This window comes from Pristiophorus japonicus, chromosome 2 (genome assembly GCF_044704955.1).
Source record: "Pristiophorus japonicus isolate sPriJap1 chromosome 2, sPriJap1.hap1, whole genome shotgun sequence".
NCBI classification, from domain to species: domain Eukaryota; kingdom Metazoa; phylum Chordata; class Chondrichthyes; family Pristiophoridae; genus Pristiophorus; species Pristiophorus japonicus.
The window spans coordinates 128,608,485-128,626,398 of NC_091978.1; the positions used below are offsets into that span (position 1 = coordinate 128,608,485).

General features: G+C 42.8%; 1 protein-coding gene across 5 annotated transcripts in view; it reads left to right on the plus strand.

Annotated features, from left to right (window-relative positions):
- The window catches only part of ipo11 (importin 11), a 928,775-nt gene that overhangs the window by 750,545 nt on the left and 160,316 nt on the right, over positions 1 to 17,914 (plus strand). For all 5 annotated transcript variants that reach the window (XM_070869309.1, XM_070869300.1, XM_070869323.1 and 2 more), the window contains one exon: positions 17,016 to 17,100. In XM_070869309.1, the coding sequence (XP_070725410.1) occupies positions 17,016 to 17,100 (85 nt within the window). The remainder of the gene's footprint in view (positions 1 to 17,015; positions 17,101 to 17,914) is intronic.

Sequence of the window (17,914 nt, forward strand, 5' to 3'; positions counted from 1 at the left end):
GGCAGGCAGAGAGGCGTGATTGAAGGATGCAGCTGTCAATCCAAGACTTGGGGGAGCACAGTTGAAATTGTTGATAGTTTCCAACTGGTGTTGTTCGGAGAACATCTTCACTCCACTTAATTACAATGCAACAGTGGTTACACTTCAACAGTATTTCATTGGTTGTAAATCACTTTGAGTTCATGATAGGCACTCTGTAAATGCTAGTTTGTTCTTAATTATTGTTATTTTACTGCAGATTGCCAGCTGTTAATACCGTATAGTTTTTACTCTCGGGTTGCTTTCAGGAGATTAGTTTTTAATTCCAGGAAACTCCAAGACAATCCAGGAGAGTTGGCAACCTGAGCTGGATTTCTTTACTGTGGTCGATTCTGCATCCACAGCATCTAGTTCACCCATATGAAATGAACACTCCATGAATCCTGACATCTGACCTGCTCAGTTAGGCCTATAAAGGGAAATTGTTTGAATTCCTGTTAAAGGTGCTTGATTTTCAAGTTGCCGTTACATTTTGCTCCATGCATTAGTTGGTTTTATTCAGTAGTCTGGTATTTTTTACTTATTCCCCCCGCCCCGCGCCACCACCACCTTCCCTACCAGTAATTACATTCATAATTATTGGTTGCCACTGCTACTTAAATTGCACTGAGGATGGAAATTCCTTCGGAGGTTGCTATGGCACTGTATGATTTAGATTTGGAGCAGAGATGGCTAAGAGAAGATTTAATAGAGACGTTTAAAATCATGAAGGATTTAGATAGAGTAAATTAAGATAAATTGTTTCCAATGGCTGAAGGGTCAATAACCAGAGGGCACAGATTTAAGGTGATTGGCAAAAGAACCAGAGGCGACATGAGGAAAAACCTTTTTACGCAATGAATGGTTAGGATTTGGAATGCACTGCCTTTTCGGGTGGTGGATACAGATGCAATAGTAACTTTCAAAAGGGAATTGGATAAATATTTTTAGGAGAAAAAATTTCAGGGATATGGGGTAAGAGCAGGGGAGTTGGACAAACTGGATTGCTCATCGAAAGAATCGGCACAGACTCAATGGGGCCACATGGCCTCATTCTGTGCTGTACTGTTTTATGATTCTCTGCTGCTTTGATTTCTGGAGGGGACAACAATGGCAGATGTAAGACAACTGAGGTGTTTTGTTCACATGTATCACTACCTTGGGACCTGCCTGTGTCGACATCAGGCATCAGCTGAGCAGTGTGCAGAGCTTTCACTAGATGACAGGATTCCTTCGAGTGCAGGATGTTGTAGATGACGTACCTTCATTTAAAAAGGGAGAAAGAAATAGACCGAGCAATTACGGGCCAGTCAACCTAACCTCAGTGGTAGGAAAATTATTGGAGAAAATTCTGAGGAACAGGTTAAAACTTTATTTAGAAAGACACGCATTAATCAGAGCCAGTCAGCATGGATTTGTTCAGGGAAGGTCATGTCTGACTAACTTGATTGAATTTTTTGAGGAGGTAACCAGGAGGGTCGATGAGGGTAGTGCATTTGATTTTAGTAAGGCTTTTAATAAGGTCCCACATGGCAGACTGATCACGAAAGTAAAAGCCCTTGGAATCCAGGGCAAAATGGTAATTTGGATTCAAATTTGGCTCCGAGGCAGGAAGCAAAGGATAATGGTTGATGGGTGTTTTTGTGACTGGAAGGATGTTTCCAGTGGGGTTCCGCAGGGCTCAGTACTGTGTCCCTTGCTTTTTGGGGTATATATCAATAATTTAGACTTGAATGTAGGGGGTATGATTAAGAAGTTTACAGATGATACAAACATTGGCTGTGTGGTTGATAAAGAAGAAGAAAGCTGCAGACTGCAGGAAGATATCAACGAACTGATCAGGTAGGCAGAACAGTGGCAAATGGAATTTAATCCAGAGAAGTGTGAGATCATGCATTTGGGGAGGGCTAACAAGGCAGGGGAATACACATTAAATGCTAGGACCCTGGGAAGTGTAGCGGAACCTTGCAGTGCATGTCCAGAAATCCCTGAAGGAAGCAGGCCTGATGGATCAGGTGATTAAGAAGGCATACGGAATACTTGCCTTTATTAGCCGAGGCATGGAATACAAGAGCAGGAAGGTTATGCTTGAACTGTATAAAACACTAGTTAGGCCACAGCTGGAGTACTGCGTGCAGTTCTGGTTACCACATTACAGGAAAGATGTGATTGCACTGAGAGTACAGAGGAGACTTACGAGGATGTTGCCTGGACTGGAGAATTTTAGCTATGAGGAAAGACTGATTGGCTGGATTTGTTTTCTTTGGAACAGAGGAGGCTGAGGGCGACCTTTTTGAATTGTATAAAATTACGAGGGACATAGTGGATAGGAAGGACTGATTTCCCTTAGCAGGGGAGGTCAACAACCAGGGGGCATAGATTTAAAGTAATTGGTAGAAGGTTTAGAGGGCTTTTGAGGGGAAATGGTTTCACCCAGAGGGTGGTGGGGATATGGAACTCCTAAGAACATAAGAAGTAGCAACAGGAGTACGCCATTTGGTCCCTCGAGCCTGCTCCGCCATTTAATAAGATCATGGCTGAATTCACTGCCTGAAAGGGTAATAGAGGCAGAAACTGTCACCACTTTTAAAAAGTACTTGGATATACATTTGAAGTGCCGTAACCTACAGGACTACAGACCGAGATGGAAAGTGGGATTAGGCTGGTTAGTTCTTTGGCAGCCGGCGTGGACATGATGGCCTCCTTCCGTGTTGTAAATTTCTATGATTCTATGACCCCATGGCTCTTCAATAACAATCCCTTGGCCTTCATGAACAGAAATAGTTTGAACTCAATTAATGTTCAGGAGTTGACCACAAAAACATCATAAAATATGTCAGTGGCTTGCTTTCAGGAAGCAGCCACACAGCAGTCCATGGTTGCATGCAGTATTTAAAGGCGAGAGAGACAGTAGGAGACCAGGGCTAACGTATGTATCCATAGCTGCTGAGAACACTCCCTGACAGCACAGGAGCACCTCAGACTGGAAGTCTGAGCTCTGTTTGCTGTTCCTCTACCACTACCTCTGCTCAATAAAAATGTCCAACGTTTTATAAAGTTCATTCCTGGGATGTGGGCATCACTGGCCAGGAAGGCTTTTATTGTCCATCCTTTGTTGCTCTGCGAAGGTGGTTGTGGGTCTTCTTCCAGAACCACTGCAATACATGTTGTGAAGGTGCTCCCACAAATATGTTCGATAGGGATTTCCAGAATTTGGAGCCGTTTGATGTAACTGATTAGGTTGCCAAGTGGGACTGGAGTCATATATAGGCCAGTTCGGGTAAGGACAGCAGGTTTCCTTCCCTAAAGGGCATTTGTGAACCAGTTGGGATTTTACAGTAATCTGACAGCTTTATGGCCTCTTTTACTACTACAGGGTACCAGCTTTTTAAAACTAAATTCAAATTTTCAACTATCAAGGTGGAATTTGAACTTGGGTTCTTTGGATTATTAGTCCAGGTCTCGAGATAGTAGCCCAGTAACATAACCACAAAAGTACCATACCCATCTTGGGCACAATGAAAGAGCATGAACAAAGGTTACACACACTATTTATTTTTCTCATTTGCAGTCAGGTGGGAGGGAACTGGATAACACTATCTGCTGATGCACAGAGTGGTCTGCAAAGAGTGATCTTAAATGGAGTGCTTCTAAACAAAGTGTTAAAGTTGGGAATTTGGAGAGAGTGGGAATTCAGAAGAGAGAGGAAAGGAGGTGCTGCGTTTTGCGTTCAATGCTTATGTTACAGCTAAATACTTAGTTTAATCTTATCTATAACTTAAGGCAGATTAAGTAATTAGTTTAAAAACTAAATGATAAGCAGAGTTAATTAAATACATAAATTCTAATTAGTAACATAAATAAATAAAACAAGGTTATTTAGGGATGGCAGTGCAGGCGGTGTGCTGCAACTGCAGCATGTGGGAGTTTGTGGAGAGCATTGCAATCCCGGACGACCACGTCTGCAGAAAGTGTCTGCATCTCGAGGGACCTCAACTCAGGGTTCTTGAACTGCAGTCCCAGGCGCAGACATTGCGGGGCATCACGAAGTGGGAGAGTTACCTGGATACTTTGATCCAGGGGGAGGATCTAGTTGTTGTGGTCCACATAGGAACCAATGATATAAGTAGAACTAAGAATGAGGTTCTTCTGGGAGAGTTTGAGGAGCTAGGGTCCAAATTAAAACACAGAATCTGAAAAGTTAATAATCTCTGGATTGTTACCTGAGCTATGTGCAAATTGGCTTAAGGACAAGCAGATCAGAGAGTTAAATGCGTGGCTCAAAGAGTGGTGTGGGAGGAAGGAATTTTGATTCATGGGGCACTGACACCAGTACTGGGGAAAGGGGGAGCTGTTCCGTTGGGATGGGCTCCACCTAAACCGGGCTGGGACCAGTGGCCTGGTGAATCGAATAACTAGGACTGTAGATAGGGCTTTAAACTAAAAATGGGGAGCTGAGGTCAGGTGAGGGGAAATTTAGAAATCTAAAGCAAATAGTTATGGCAATGGAGCAGTGTACATCACATGATGGGAAAATGCTGGAATCTATTATAAAGGAAGTAGTAACAGGATAATTAGAAAACCATTAAATTATTCAGAGTCAACATGGTTTTATGAAAAGTAAATCGTATTTGACAAATTCATTAGACATTTTTGAGGAAGTAACTAGCAGGGTAGATAAAGGGGAACCAGTGAATGTAGTATATTTGGATTTCCAAAAGGTATTCAATAAGGTGCCACATAAAAGGTTGTTAAGCAAGATAAGAACACATTGGGTTGGGGGTAAGGTATTAGCATGGATAAAGGATTGGTTAACAGACAGAAAACAGAGAGTAGGGGATAAATGGGTCATTTTCAGATTGGGAGACTGTAACGAGTGGGATGCCGCAAGGATCAGTGCTTGGACCTCAGCTATTTACAATTTATATTAATGACTTTGATGAAGTGACCGAGTGCAAAGTTTGCTGATGATTTGCAAGATGTGAGGACGATGCAAAGGGATATAGATAGGTTAAGTGAGTGGGTAATAAGGGGACTGATGGAGTATAATGTGGGGAAATGTGAAGTTATTCACTTTGGTCAGAAGAATAGAAAAACAGAATATTTTTTAAATGGTGAGTAACTATTAAATGTTAGTGTTCAAAGAGTTTAGGTGTCCTCGTAAAAGAAGCGCAGAGAGTTAGCATGCGAACAATAAGGAAGGCAAATGGCATGTTGTCCTTTATTGCAAGGGGGTTGGAGTACAAGAGTGAGGAAGTCTTGCTACAATTGTACAGGGCTTTGGTGAGACCATACCGGGAGTACTGTGCACAGTTTTGGTCTCCTTATCTGAGGAAGCATATAGTTGTCCTCGAGGCGGTGCAATGAAGGGTCACTAGATTGATTCCTGGGATGAGATGGTTGTCCTTTGAGGAGAGATTGAGTGAATTGGGCCTATACTCTCTGGAGTTTAGAAGCATGAGAGGTGATCTCATTGAAACATACAAGATTCTGCAGGGGGTTGACAGGGTAGTTGCTGAGAGGCTGTTTCCCCTGGCTGGAGAGTCTGGAACTAGGGGGCATAGTCTCAGGATAAGGGGTCGGCCATTTAAGACTGAGATGAGGTGGAATTTTTTCACTTGGGGTTGTAAATATTTGGAATTCTCTACCCCAACGAATTAGTGGATGCTGAATCGTATATTCAAGGCTGAGTAGATAAATTGTTGGACCCTAGGGGAATCAAGGCTTAAGCAGATCAGTTGGGAAAGTGGAGTTGAGGTTGACGATCAGCAATGATCTTACTAAATGGCGGAGCAGGCTTGAGGGGTTGTATGGCCTACTCCTGCTCCTATTTCTTATGTTCTTATGCTTTGACTCCACCAGTGATCTCCCTTTAAGCAGTTTGCACCTTTACTTTTATGGAGAGTCGTCCTCCGCTCCAAATTGCACCTCCTGCAACAGAATCTTAAATTTACAGCATTAAAGAAAGCAATATCGCTCATATGTCTCTGCTATAATATTGTGCACAATTAGTTTGTTTTTCTGTCACCATTATAGCTTCCCCTTCAATTGCAAATTACACACCTTTAGGAGCTGCTGCCTCAAGATTTTTTGCCCCTCCGCCCCCGGGTAAGTAGGCTGCAGTCAAAGCTCTCCAGTAATCTTTTCATGTACTGTTAGCCTTTTGAAATTAAGGGGAGACACTCCCATCGCATAATTCACAGTGACCTGCCCACTTCACTGCCAGTGCAGGTTCACCTGTGTCTGGGACACCTCAACACCATTTTTGAGAAATCACAACTTTAAAGTACTTTTTTAGTATTGCATATTGGGCCTGATGTACTTTAATTCTCATCCTTGTTTTCAAATCCCTCCATGGCCTCTCCCCTTTCTATCTCTGTAATCTTCTCCAGCCCAACAACCCCACGAGATATCTGCGCTCCTCTAATTCTGCCCCCTTGAGCATCTGTGATTATAATCACTCAACCATTTGTGGCCGTGCCTTCTGTTGCCTCGGCCCTAAGCTCTGGAATTCCCTGCCTAAACCTGTCTGCCTCTCCAACACTCTCTTCCTTTAAGATGCTTCTTAAACCTACCTCTTTGACCAAGCTTTCGATCATCCTTATGTGGCTCACTGTCAAGTCTTTTGTCTTATAATATTTCTGTGAAGCACCTTGGGATATTTTACTACGTTAAAGGTGCTATATAAATACAAGTTGTTGTTGTTTAATGCTTCACGGCAACATGACTGTAAGTAAATAAAACCGAATGTTATTTTGTGGTCATTAGATCCCAGTTTCACAGTCTTTGTTCCTTCAATAAAGCCACATATCACACCAACTGCATGGAATGCCCTGTTTATCAATGTTTGACATGAGCTCCACTGCTAACAAAAGCAAAAATATGCAAACAAAACTGTTCCCATTTAATCCAAAGATTATATGTTACAATAAAACATATTAAATAAGAATACATGTAGTCACCTCCAGGTATCCATTATTCTGTATTTTATTTGCTTCGTGACATTTGGTGCAGTAAAAGTTTATGTTCTGCATTAGGTATAATGGAAATGCAATTGCTGCATCACATCAGGCCAACGGTTATAGACTGAACAATTCAAGGTTTTCCTTTGCCGTTGTGTCTGGAATGGAAAGTTGATGTATTAGTACAATGAAGTGACAAGTTTATCACATTAATATTACATTCATTTCTGTTCAATGGTAAATACACATGGTGCTGTAGAATTGAATGTATTAAAGAACTATATTCTACCAGCAGGAAATTAATGTGTAGTATTTCTGGACATTTATATTGCATCATTTTTATCGTACATTAAATCTAAAAAGGAATGTCTAACCTTGAGGTATCACTGATTCTTATAACTGGTCTAAAAATTCACAAAGCAGCAGATTCAGCTGTGTGATCTGGGCAATTTAAGTCTCTACTCTGGTAATCTGACATTAATAGTTTTTTTCCCCAAGTTAATAAACCTTTAGTATAGCTTCTGCTTTATTGTAAATTAATTCAGAAAACCTGTGCATTAATTTCACAACAATATATTTTTAATTGATTACAGATGGTGGATGCAGAAAGCAGGGTGGAAAATGTACAGTGATAGCTAAATCCATCTGCCATTCTTTTAAGAGGATGCAGGTAGATTAGCATCGTTGAAGGGAGAATCACATACATGGAGCCAATCTCCAGCAGGATGGCTACTTATGTGAATATCATTCTCAGATAAAAAGATTTTAAAACTGTTTCATAATTAAAACATTAATTGAGGACACCTTTACAAAAGTTTATTAGTCTTGTGACCAGTTTCAATATAATTACGACACTTGTTTTCCCATGGAAATTGATTATTTTTGTTCTATATTCATACCAGATATAAGGTTGCAGGAAAATATATTTTCTTCACAGAGATATTTTAAGTTTGCAACACATGTCTTTGCCTTCTTATAGAGTATGAGACTATCCCATCATGTATCCACTTCCAGCTGTTTGTTTTCCTGTTGTCACCATCAATCTCTTTGCTCCCATCTATGAGAAAGAAACCAATGAAAATCTATAATACCAGCAGTTGTGCAGCTTATTAGCCCAAAATTTCCTTCAAAATAGCATTGTTTCAAGATGTATGCTAAATCTCTGCATGGAATGCAGGAAGCCCTTCCCTGTGATTAACAGTCTGTGATGGGTGTCAGTTGATGACAAATTTAGTCACATTTTACTTTTACCCACATTTCCAGGATGTTCAAAGAAGTATTTCCTTCATTTGTACAACTTCACCAAAGAAAGAAGGGCCAACAGAGATGTCCAAAATCAAATTCGACCACAAACCATCCTCTCCACAACCTATTAAGACAACTTTCTCAGCCTGATGTAGATTCTAAGCCGAGACACTGCATATGCACCTGCTAACGTCCATTGACCATGACAGATGTACCAGACACCACTTGTCTTGTACCATGATGCATCTGCGGCCCAGCAGCATCAATATTTACATCAGTCTAGTAAACCATTTCATAGAAACCCAATGGCCTATTTTTTATAGAACATTGAAACCCTATCTTCAGGACTTGGTAGGCTCGAGGGGCCAAATTGCCTACACCTGCTCCTATTTCTTAGAAACCTTATTTCCAGTTCCAAAGTAGGCAGTTTCTGCCCTCATTTTGTTGGCCTGAACTCAGAGAGATGGTGAGACCGCATCAGAGAATCATTTGGCTCAATTTTCTCCGGTCATTTGTGCTGTTTTTTTGGCGTGCGCCGTTTTTTTTCCTAAGTTTCTCCCTGCGATCTGCGCCGGCGTAACTGACTTAGTTACAATTTTTCTAGGCCAGATTTTTTTTTTTTACATCATTTTTTTCCCACATGTCTGCACAGTTTTAAATTTTTTTTCGCAGTTTAGCCAAAATTTTTTCCTCCAAGGTCGGCGTATCTGGCCATTTTCGATAAACCTTCTGGGCACTTAAGAATCGAAGATTTTGGAGGGAGTCAAGGACACTGTCAAAATCAATAATAAAGTTCAACTTTTTTTTAACCTGTCAACATAGTAAACGCAAATTTGTTGGATTTCAGAAGTTTTTTCATTTTTTTATTCACTCTCACGCCACCACTGAATGTCTTGAAGCAGGGCTGGAGAGTCGTAGCTTTGACCAGTAGAATTAACCCGCAGCTGGACACGGGTTCGGGGCTTGACTAGAAAACAGAGAGAGAGAGAGAGAGAGCGAGGTGCCGATTGCAAGGCTTCGAGCCTGGGGAGCGAGGTGCCGATCGGAAGCTTCTGCACTGAGGCCGGGGAGCGAGGTGCCGATTGGAAGGCTTCTGGACTGCAGTGAGTTGGTGGGGGGGAGGAGAGAGAAGAGGGGAAGTCACAAGAATGCAATTAGTAAAGGTGGGGGAGGGGTGGGGGAGAGAGAGGAGTCACAACTGCAATTAATTAAGGGGGGGTGGGAAGAGGAGGAGTCACAAGAGCTTGGGTATGGTCCATCCAGACAGACCTTGGGATGAGAGAGAACTGTGAACCTGTCTTGCTTGCTATCCTGTTGTTTTGAGTTTCTTTCAAAGGATAAATTTAAGAATGGGGGCAATACTGACAATGCTATACCTTATAGTCCAGAACCAGGGGCCACAGTCTAAGGATAAGGGGTAAGCCATTTACGACCGAGATGAGGAGGAATTTCTTCACCCAGAGAGTGGTGAACCTGTGGATTTCTCTACCACAGAAAGTTGTTGAGGCCAATTCACTAAATATATTCAAAAAGGAGTTAGATGTAGTCCTTACTACTAGGGGGATCAAGGGGTACGGCGAGAAAACAGGAATGGGGTACTGAAGTTGCATGTTCAGCCATGAACTCATTGAATGGCGGTGCAGGCTCGAAGGGCCGAATGGCCTACTCCTGCACCTAGTTTCTATGTTTCTATATTATGTGAGCCTTCTGCATCATGGTGCTACGTCGGAGACAATTGATTCGACGTCATTGCATCAGAAACATGAGAGCCCATAGGGTGGCCTTACCCACCTTGGGTATATCAAGACAGACGTTCGTACCTCCACCTGAGTGACACAGACTGTCAGAAGGCTGTGTTTCTGCAAATAAGTTGTAACTGAGATCTGTGAGTTGATCAAAGCAGACGTGCAACCTAGAAGCTTCAGGAGGACTGCTTTGTCAGTTGAAGTGAAGGTTACAGCTGCACTTTCATTCTATGCCTCCGGCTTGTTCAAGCTACAACTGGGGATGTGTGCGCCATCGCTCAACATGCAACACATGTCTCCATTCGCCAGGTCATGGCTGCACTGTATGCGTGGAGGAATGAAACATAAAAACATAGAAAATAGGTGCAGGAGTAGCCATTTAGCCCTTCGAGCCTGCACCACCATTCAATAAGATCATGGTTGATCATTCACCTCAGTACCCCTTTCCTGCTTTCTCTGCATACTCCTTGATCCCTTTAGCCATAAGGGCCATATCTAACTCCCTCTTGAATATATCCAACGAACTGGCATCAACAACTCTGCGGTAGAGGATTCCACAGGTTAACAATTCTCTGAGTGAAGAAGTTACTCCTCATCTCGGTCCTAAATGGCTACCCCTTATCCTTAGACTGTGGCCCCTGGTTCTGGGCTTCCCCAACATCGGGAACATTCTTCCTGCATCTAACCTGTCCAGTTCCATCAGAATTTTATATGTTTCTATGAGATCCCCTCTCATCCTTCTAAACTCCAGTGAATACAGGCCCAGTCGATCCAGTCTCTCCTCATATGTTAGTCCTGCCATCCCAGGAGTCAGTCTGGTGAACCATCGCTGCACTCCCGCAATAGTAAGAACGTCCTTCCTCAGATTAGGAGACCAAAACTGAACACAATATTCCAGATGAGGCCTCACCAAGGCCCTGTACAACTGCAGTAAGACCTCCCTGCTCCTATACTTAAATCCCCTAGCTATGAAGGCCAACATACCATTTGCCTTCTTCACCGTCTGCTGTATCTGCATGCCAACTTTCAATGACTGATGTACCATGACACCCAGGTCTCATTGCACATCCCTTTTTCCTAATCTGCCACCATTCAGATAATATTCTGCCTTCACGTTTTTGCCACCAAAGTGGATAACCTCACATTTATCCACATTATACTGCATCTGCCATGCATTTGCCCACTCACCTAACCTGTCCAAGTCACCCTGCAGCCTCTTAGCATCCTTCTCACAGCTCACACTGCCACCCAGCTTAGTGTCATCTGCAAACGTGGAGATATTACACTCAATTCCTTCATCTAAATCATTCATGTATATTGTAAATAGCTGGGGTAGCAGCATTGAGCCCTGCGGCACCCCACTAGTCACTGCCTGCCATTCTGATTCTCGACTTTATCCCGACTCTCTGCTTCCTGTCTGCCAACCAGTTCTCTATCCACGTCAATACATTACCCCCAATACCATGTGCTTTAATTTTGCACAACAATCTCTTGTGTGGGACCTTGTCTAAAGCTTTTTGAAAGTCCAAATACACCACATCCACTGGTTCTCCCTTGTCCACTCTACTAGTTACATCCTCAAAAAATTCTAAAAGATTTGTCAAGCATGATTTCCCTTTCATAAATCCATGCTGACTTGGACCGATCCTGTCACTGTTTTCCAAATGCGCTGCTATTTCATCTTTAATAATGGATTCCAATATTTTCCCACTACTGATGTCAGGCTAACCAGTCTATAATTCCCCGTTATCTCTCTCCCTCCTTTTTTAAAAAGTGGTGTTACATTAGCTACCCTCCAGTTCATAGGAACTGATCCAGAGTTGATAGACTGTTGGAAAATGATCACCAATGCATCCACTATTTCTAGTGCCACTTCCTTAAGTACTCTGGGATGCAGACTATCAGGCCCTGGGGATTTATCGGCCTTCAATCCCATCAATTTCCCGAACACAATTTCCTGACTATTAAGGATTTCCTTCAGTTCCTCCTTCTCGCTAGATCCACTGTCCCCTAGTATTTCCGGAAGGTTATTCGTGTCTTCCTTCGAATTACTTCATAAAGTTCCCCATGACCACCCAAGCAATCCATGACGGGGCTGTGGGCTTCTCCAGGATTGCTGGCTTCCCAAAGGTACAGGGCTGCATTGATTGCACCCACATTGCCTTGCGAGCAACTTTGGAGGATTCTGAGATGTACAGGAACAGAAAAGGTTTTCCACTCCACTAATGTGCAGCTCGTATGTGACGACATGCATCATATCATATGCCAGTCGATGCAAGATACCCTGGGAGCAGCCATGATGCGTTCATCCTACGCAGCAGCATTATATGTCATGTTTCAGCAGCAGCCAAAAGGGAACAGCTGGCTACTAGGAGACAAACAATACGGCCTCGCCACCTGGCTCATGACTCCCCTACGCATAACCCGGACGGAAACTCACAAATTGCGATGCCCAGCATCATAGAGAGGACCATTGGCATCTTGAAACAGCATTTCCGATGCCTGGACCATTCCGGAGGCTACTTGCTGTACTCTCCTGAGATTGTCAGTCAGTTCACTGTTGTGTGCTGCATGTGTGAGGCAGTAGCACCTGGTAGTGGAAGACACACCTGCAGTGAGAGTGACTGATGATAATGACGTGGAAGATGCAGGTGACAAGCAGCAGGAGCAGGAGGAGGATGATGAGGACGAGGAAACCATGTAAGTGCCTGAAGCCAGAGGAGGGCGGGCCTTTGTGCTCCTTTAACGATTGCTCAAGCCTTGCACCAGCAGCTCATCCATGAACACTTTACTGGTGCCTGAGGGCTCAATGTTTACTATGTGGAGCTGTTCCGTAATGTGTTGTGTTAATGGAACATTATTCAGTTTTAATGTAAAATATATCTTATTCAAAAGTTTAACAAACAGTTCTTTTGTACTTAACTTTAATAACATTATTCTTGTATCAAACTTTACTTTAAGATCACTCTTTAAGATCACTTAAAAACTTTAAGATCACTTACAAAATTTTAAACTTGTAACTTTACATAACTGACAAAAAACTTTTAATTTGAGAACAGTTACAACAGTAACAACAATAATAGCATAACTTCCTTGCTTTTGCACTCTGTGCAACACGTTTTAGGAAGGATGTCAAGCCCTTGAAGAGGGTGCAGAAGAGATTTACTAGAATGGTACCAGGGATGAGGGACTTCAGTTATGTGAGAGATTGGAAAGCTGGGTGGTTCTTTTTTTTATTTGTTCCCGTGATGTGGGCGTCATAGACAAGACCAACATTTATTGTCCATCCCTAATTGCCATCGAGAAGCTGAAGATCCTACAAATCGCCTGGGAGGACAGGCACACCAATATCCGCGTCCTCGTCCAGGCCAACATCCCCAGCATTGAAGCACTGACCACGCTTGATCAGCTCTGCTGGGCGGGCCACATTGTTCGCAGGTCAGACACGAGATTCCCAAAGCAAGTGCTCTACTCGGAACTCCTTCACAGCAAACAAGCCAAAGGTGGGCAGCGGAAACGTTACAAGGACACCCTCAAAGCCTCCCTGATAAAGTGCGACATCCCCACTGACACCTGGGAGTCCCTGGCCAAAGACCGCCCTAAGTGGAGGGAGTGCATCCGAGAGGGCGCTGAGCACCTGGGGTCTCAACGCCGAGAGCATGCAGAAATCAAGCGCAGGCAGCGGAAAGAGCGTGCGGCAAACCAATCCCACCCAACCCTTCCCTCAAAGACTATCTGTCCCATCTGTGACAGACACTCTGTAGCTCTCGTGTTGGACTGTTCAGCTACCAAATAACTCACTTCAGGAGTGGAAGCAAGTCTTCCTCAATTCCGAGGGACTGCCTATGATGATGATGATGGTGAGCTGCCTTCTTGAACCGCTGCAGTCCTTGTGTTGTAGGTACTCCCATAGTGCTGTTAGGGAGGGAGTTCCAGAATTTTGACCCAATGATGATGAAGGAACGGCGATATATGTCCAAGTCAGGATGGTCTGTGACTTGGAGGGGAACTTGTAAGTGGTGGTGTTCCCATGCGCCTGCTGCCCTTGTTCTACGAGATGGTAGAGGTTGCGAGTTTGAGAGGTGCTGTCAAAGAAGCCTTGGCGAGATGCTACAGTGCATTTTGTAGATGGTACACAATGGTCTCCCCCACAAGTAGCAACAGTTTCTCCACTTCTACCCTATCAAACCTTTTCGTTATGCGCCCCTCAGCCTTCTCTTTTCTCGAGAAAAGTGTTGCAGCCTGTTCAGTCTTTCTTGATAGTTATAACCTCTCAGTTCTGGTATCATCCTTGTGAATCATTTTTGCACCTTCTCTAATACTTTTATCTTTTTATAATATGGAGACCAGAACGGTGCACTGTACTCCCACGTGTGATCTAACCAAGCTTCTATACAATTTTAACATTACTATACTCCTCAGTTTAAATGTGTTTCTTTCAATTTAAAAAATTGTTTGCCGTCTGGTCCGTATCTCTGTGCAGCATAAGTTTCTTTGTGCAAGTGCTCATCAGCCCTGGGGTCCCCTCTTTCAGAGAGAAATAAATAAAGCACAGCAAGTTGGTTCCCCCGGATTCTGCTTCCAAAAAGCATTACAGGATTTTTTGCCCCAAGTTCTGAGGATCGTCCATTTTTCTTTGTCGTTGCATAGAAGTCCTTATGAGCCCATGGGTCTCCATGCTGTTTACAGGGAATAGATGAATAGCCTTCCTTTCAAAAACATGCCTCATCCTTAAAAATTACTTTATTGCCCTGTGCTTGGATTTTGTTGCAGCTTGTTTGGGGTCATAAATTAAGAAATAAATTGATAATGGTATTCACACTCGTGCATCCTCAAGGTTTACACAAAAAGTTAAACTTATATTTTACCTCCTCCAAAGCAACCCAATGATTCATTATTCCCTGTTCCGCCCCCAAACAATCTGACCGCAGACCCATACTAATTCCATCCACAGCGGATTGTTCATCCTGCAGCTGGCTGATGTCCCCAACCCGAAGAGGAGATGCCCACAATTTTCCTTTCAGTGAAGTTGATTACACCAGGGTTCCTCAAACTGGAATCCACAGACTCCTGTGGATCCTCAAAGACATTCCAGGGGGTCCGCAACCATAGTTAATTTCAAGCCTGCTCCTCTTCATGAAACTGACACTGAGTCAATTCATGCTAATTATTCTCAGTGGCTGGGCCCACCTCCTCACAGAGGCCTACAGCTTTCAATATGCAATAAGCACTCCCTGCCAGTCAAGCCGATTTCTCTCCCTGGTGCCGCAACCCTGTGGCATACTCCCGGCATGTAATCAGAGCGCCTGCAGGGTCCTTCAAACACGTGCCTGAATGTGTTGACGCAAACATATACACAATCCCACAGTGCAGCTGTTACAGAACATGCCAGTGGGACAGTATGCCAGTGAGCCATGCTTCCAGCAGCATCCCAACATATGCACGGGTGCACATGGCCTCACTCACCTTGGCCAGCCTGCTGACGGCTTTAAAAATTGTCCAGCACTGAGTGGCTAATAGTGGCCATCTGTTGCTGCAGAGTACCCAGAGTTGGTGTGAAAAACAGGCACACCCATCTCACTGATATCTAAGTAAATACTTGTTTTCTTCAAAGCATTATTAAAACACTCTTGATATGCAACACTTTCATAATATGAGTAGATGGAGGTCCATGATTACTAATCGATTTGAAAAGGGGTCCTTTGAGGGTCGTGATTACTAATCTATTTGAAAGGGGGTCCTTCAGCCAAAAAAGTTTGAGAACTATTGGATTACACTGTCATAGTGGCCGGCTTTCCTTTGATTTGCTCACGCTTCACCGGTATTACTTTGCCAGAAGTGCGGTGAATACCCCGTTTATAAGTGTAAACAGGGTTTCCACAGCACTTCCAGCAAACTAACGCCAGCGAAATGGGAGCACATCCAAGCAATTTCCCAGCCAGTTGGTTCTAATGATATAATTGGACAGAATATCTAAAAGTGTAAGGGAGCAGAATTAAAACAGCTGAAGTGACAAAACTGCTGGAGTATTCTACCTAAACCTGGAAGTGATTTCCACAGCCTCGTAACTCTCTGCGTAAAAACATTGTTCCTGCTTTCTGTTCGAAATCTTTTACATTTAATCTTGTATCTTTGGCCCCTTGTGCTTGACCCATGAACTATTGAACATAGCCTGCTTCCAGCCAGCCTGCTCCATTCTTCCATCATTTCACACATCCTATAATCTGCACTGTTCTAATGCAATAAAGCCTCAATTTTTCAAGACTTTCTTCCTCTTTGTATTTCCTCATACCAGGCAGCATTCTAGTGAATATATGTTCGACCCTCTTTAAAGCCTCCATATCATTCCTATAGTGTAGAGCTCAATAATGCAAACAGTTACTGATACCGTTTTGCATATCCTGGCAATACTGGATGCCTGTTGAATGCCAGTGTTCCTATCGTCCAGTGCTGACGAGCACAGAATGATTTTGCCACTCCAACATTATCACTCCATTTCAGAGTTCCAGCATCCATAAATGTGGGCAGCGATCCAATGGAAACAGATTTCTGTCCATTTTTCCACTCCCAAACAATGGTAACGTCCCATAGAAAAATAGCATAACTCAGGAGAAAATTCTGCCTTGTAAGTCTGATGGTGATCATGGCTAGTGGGACTAGAACTGGTCAGGCCAGGCAAGAGTGACCCGCAAGGTTACAGAGTGCACTCAGAATGACTCCCATTAACAGAGTACGGTTAGAAAATATAAACCTATCAGAAATCTTTCTAGTTTATCTTTTTCAAAATAATAATAACGCCCCATTTTAGTTGCACTGTGATAAGATCCTGTCAATTTATGAAGATCATAAAATGAAAATGTTACAAGTATGTAATAGTGAGTTGCATAGCTACACTGAAGTAGATTAAGGTACTTAACATCAGTTATGTATGGTTGGTTTGTTGATTTTGATTATGAAGTGATATACCTGTAATAAGAAGTAATTTTTGTGATTACTGGAACTTTCATTACAATATTAAATACTTATGTTTATTTCTTAAACATAGCTGTATGGTGATGTTTCATTTTGAAGAGCAAAAAGTAAGTGAAGATGAAGAACCCCCAACTGAACAAGACAAGAGGAAGAAGCTTGTAAGTAGATATTTTACAATCTGTCATAGAGAGTCACTGCTGTTAGAAAGTACTAACTGAAAGTAGTTAACAGATATAAAAACTATACACTTTAACAAGATGCTGAAAATGCTATTGGATTTTTTTCGGTGTTTTTTTTAACCAATTTTCTTCTCCTTGTCCCATCACATACCACACTTGAAGGTGTGGCACCTGTCGTCATCAGGGTACCTTGCTCAAGTGGCCTTTAGTCATGAGTGAGCATTGACAGTGAGTGTCATGAGGCTAACTGGGACATTACAGGTAAGTTAAATCCGGTTCTCACTGAAAGTCCACGTTCCCCAGCTCAAATTAGTTAACCAAGCACAGATTGTAGATAGGACCTTCCTGGACTATGTAGCTCAGCCACTAATTGCATAATCTTGTTGAGCCATCAGGGGAGTTTTAGCAATGCAAGGTTTTGAAAGCAAGCCTTTAGATACCTGGTTTACAAACAGTACGGTATCTTCGTGTATTACCAGTTTGCGCAATGGAGTATTAGAGTGTCATCTTTTCATTATCATTCCTCTATTCAGTGAGTTCCGAACCATGGTTCAGCTGCACAGTGCATCAACAAGGTGATTCTCCACTCGGGAGGTGTATTTATGTTGGACGATTCTTTTATACCTCCAGGTGCTCAGATTCAGTGAAACCAAAGGCAGAAGCAATTTATTATACATCATAAAGAGATTTGACAGTTGGATTATAAAATCAATGCATTCATTTTGCTGTATCTTGTTATCAAAGTTAAATGGCTTTTGGCTGCTGACAAGTATTATATATTTGTGGTTGGGCT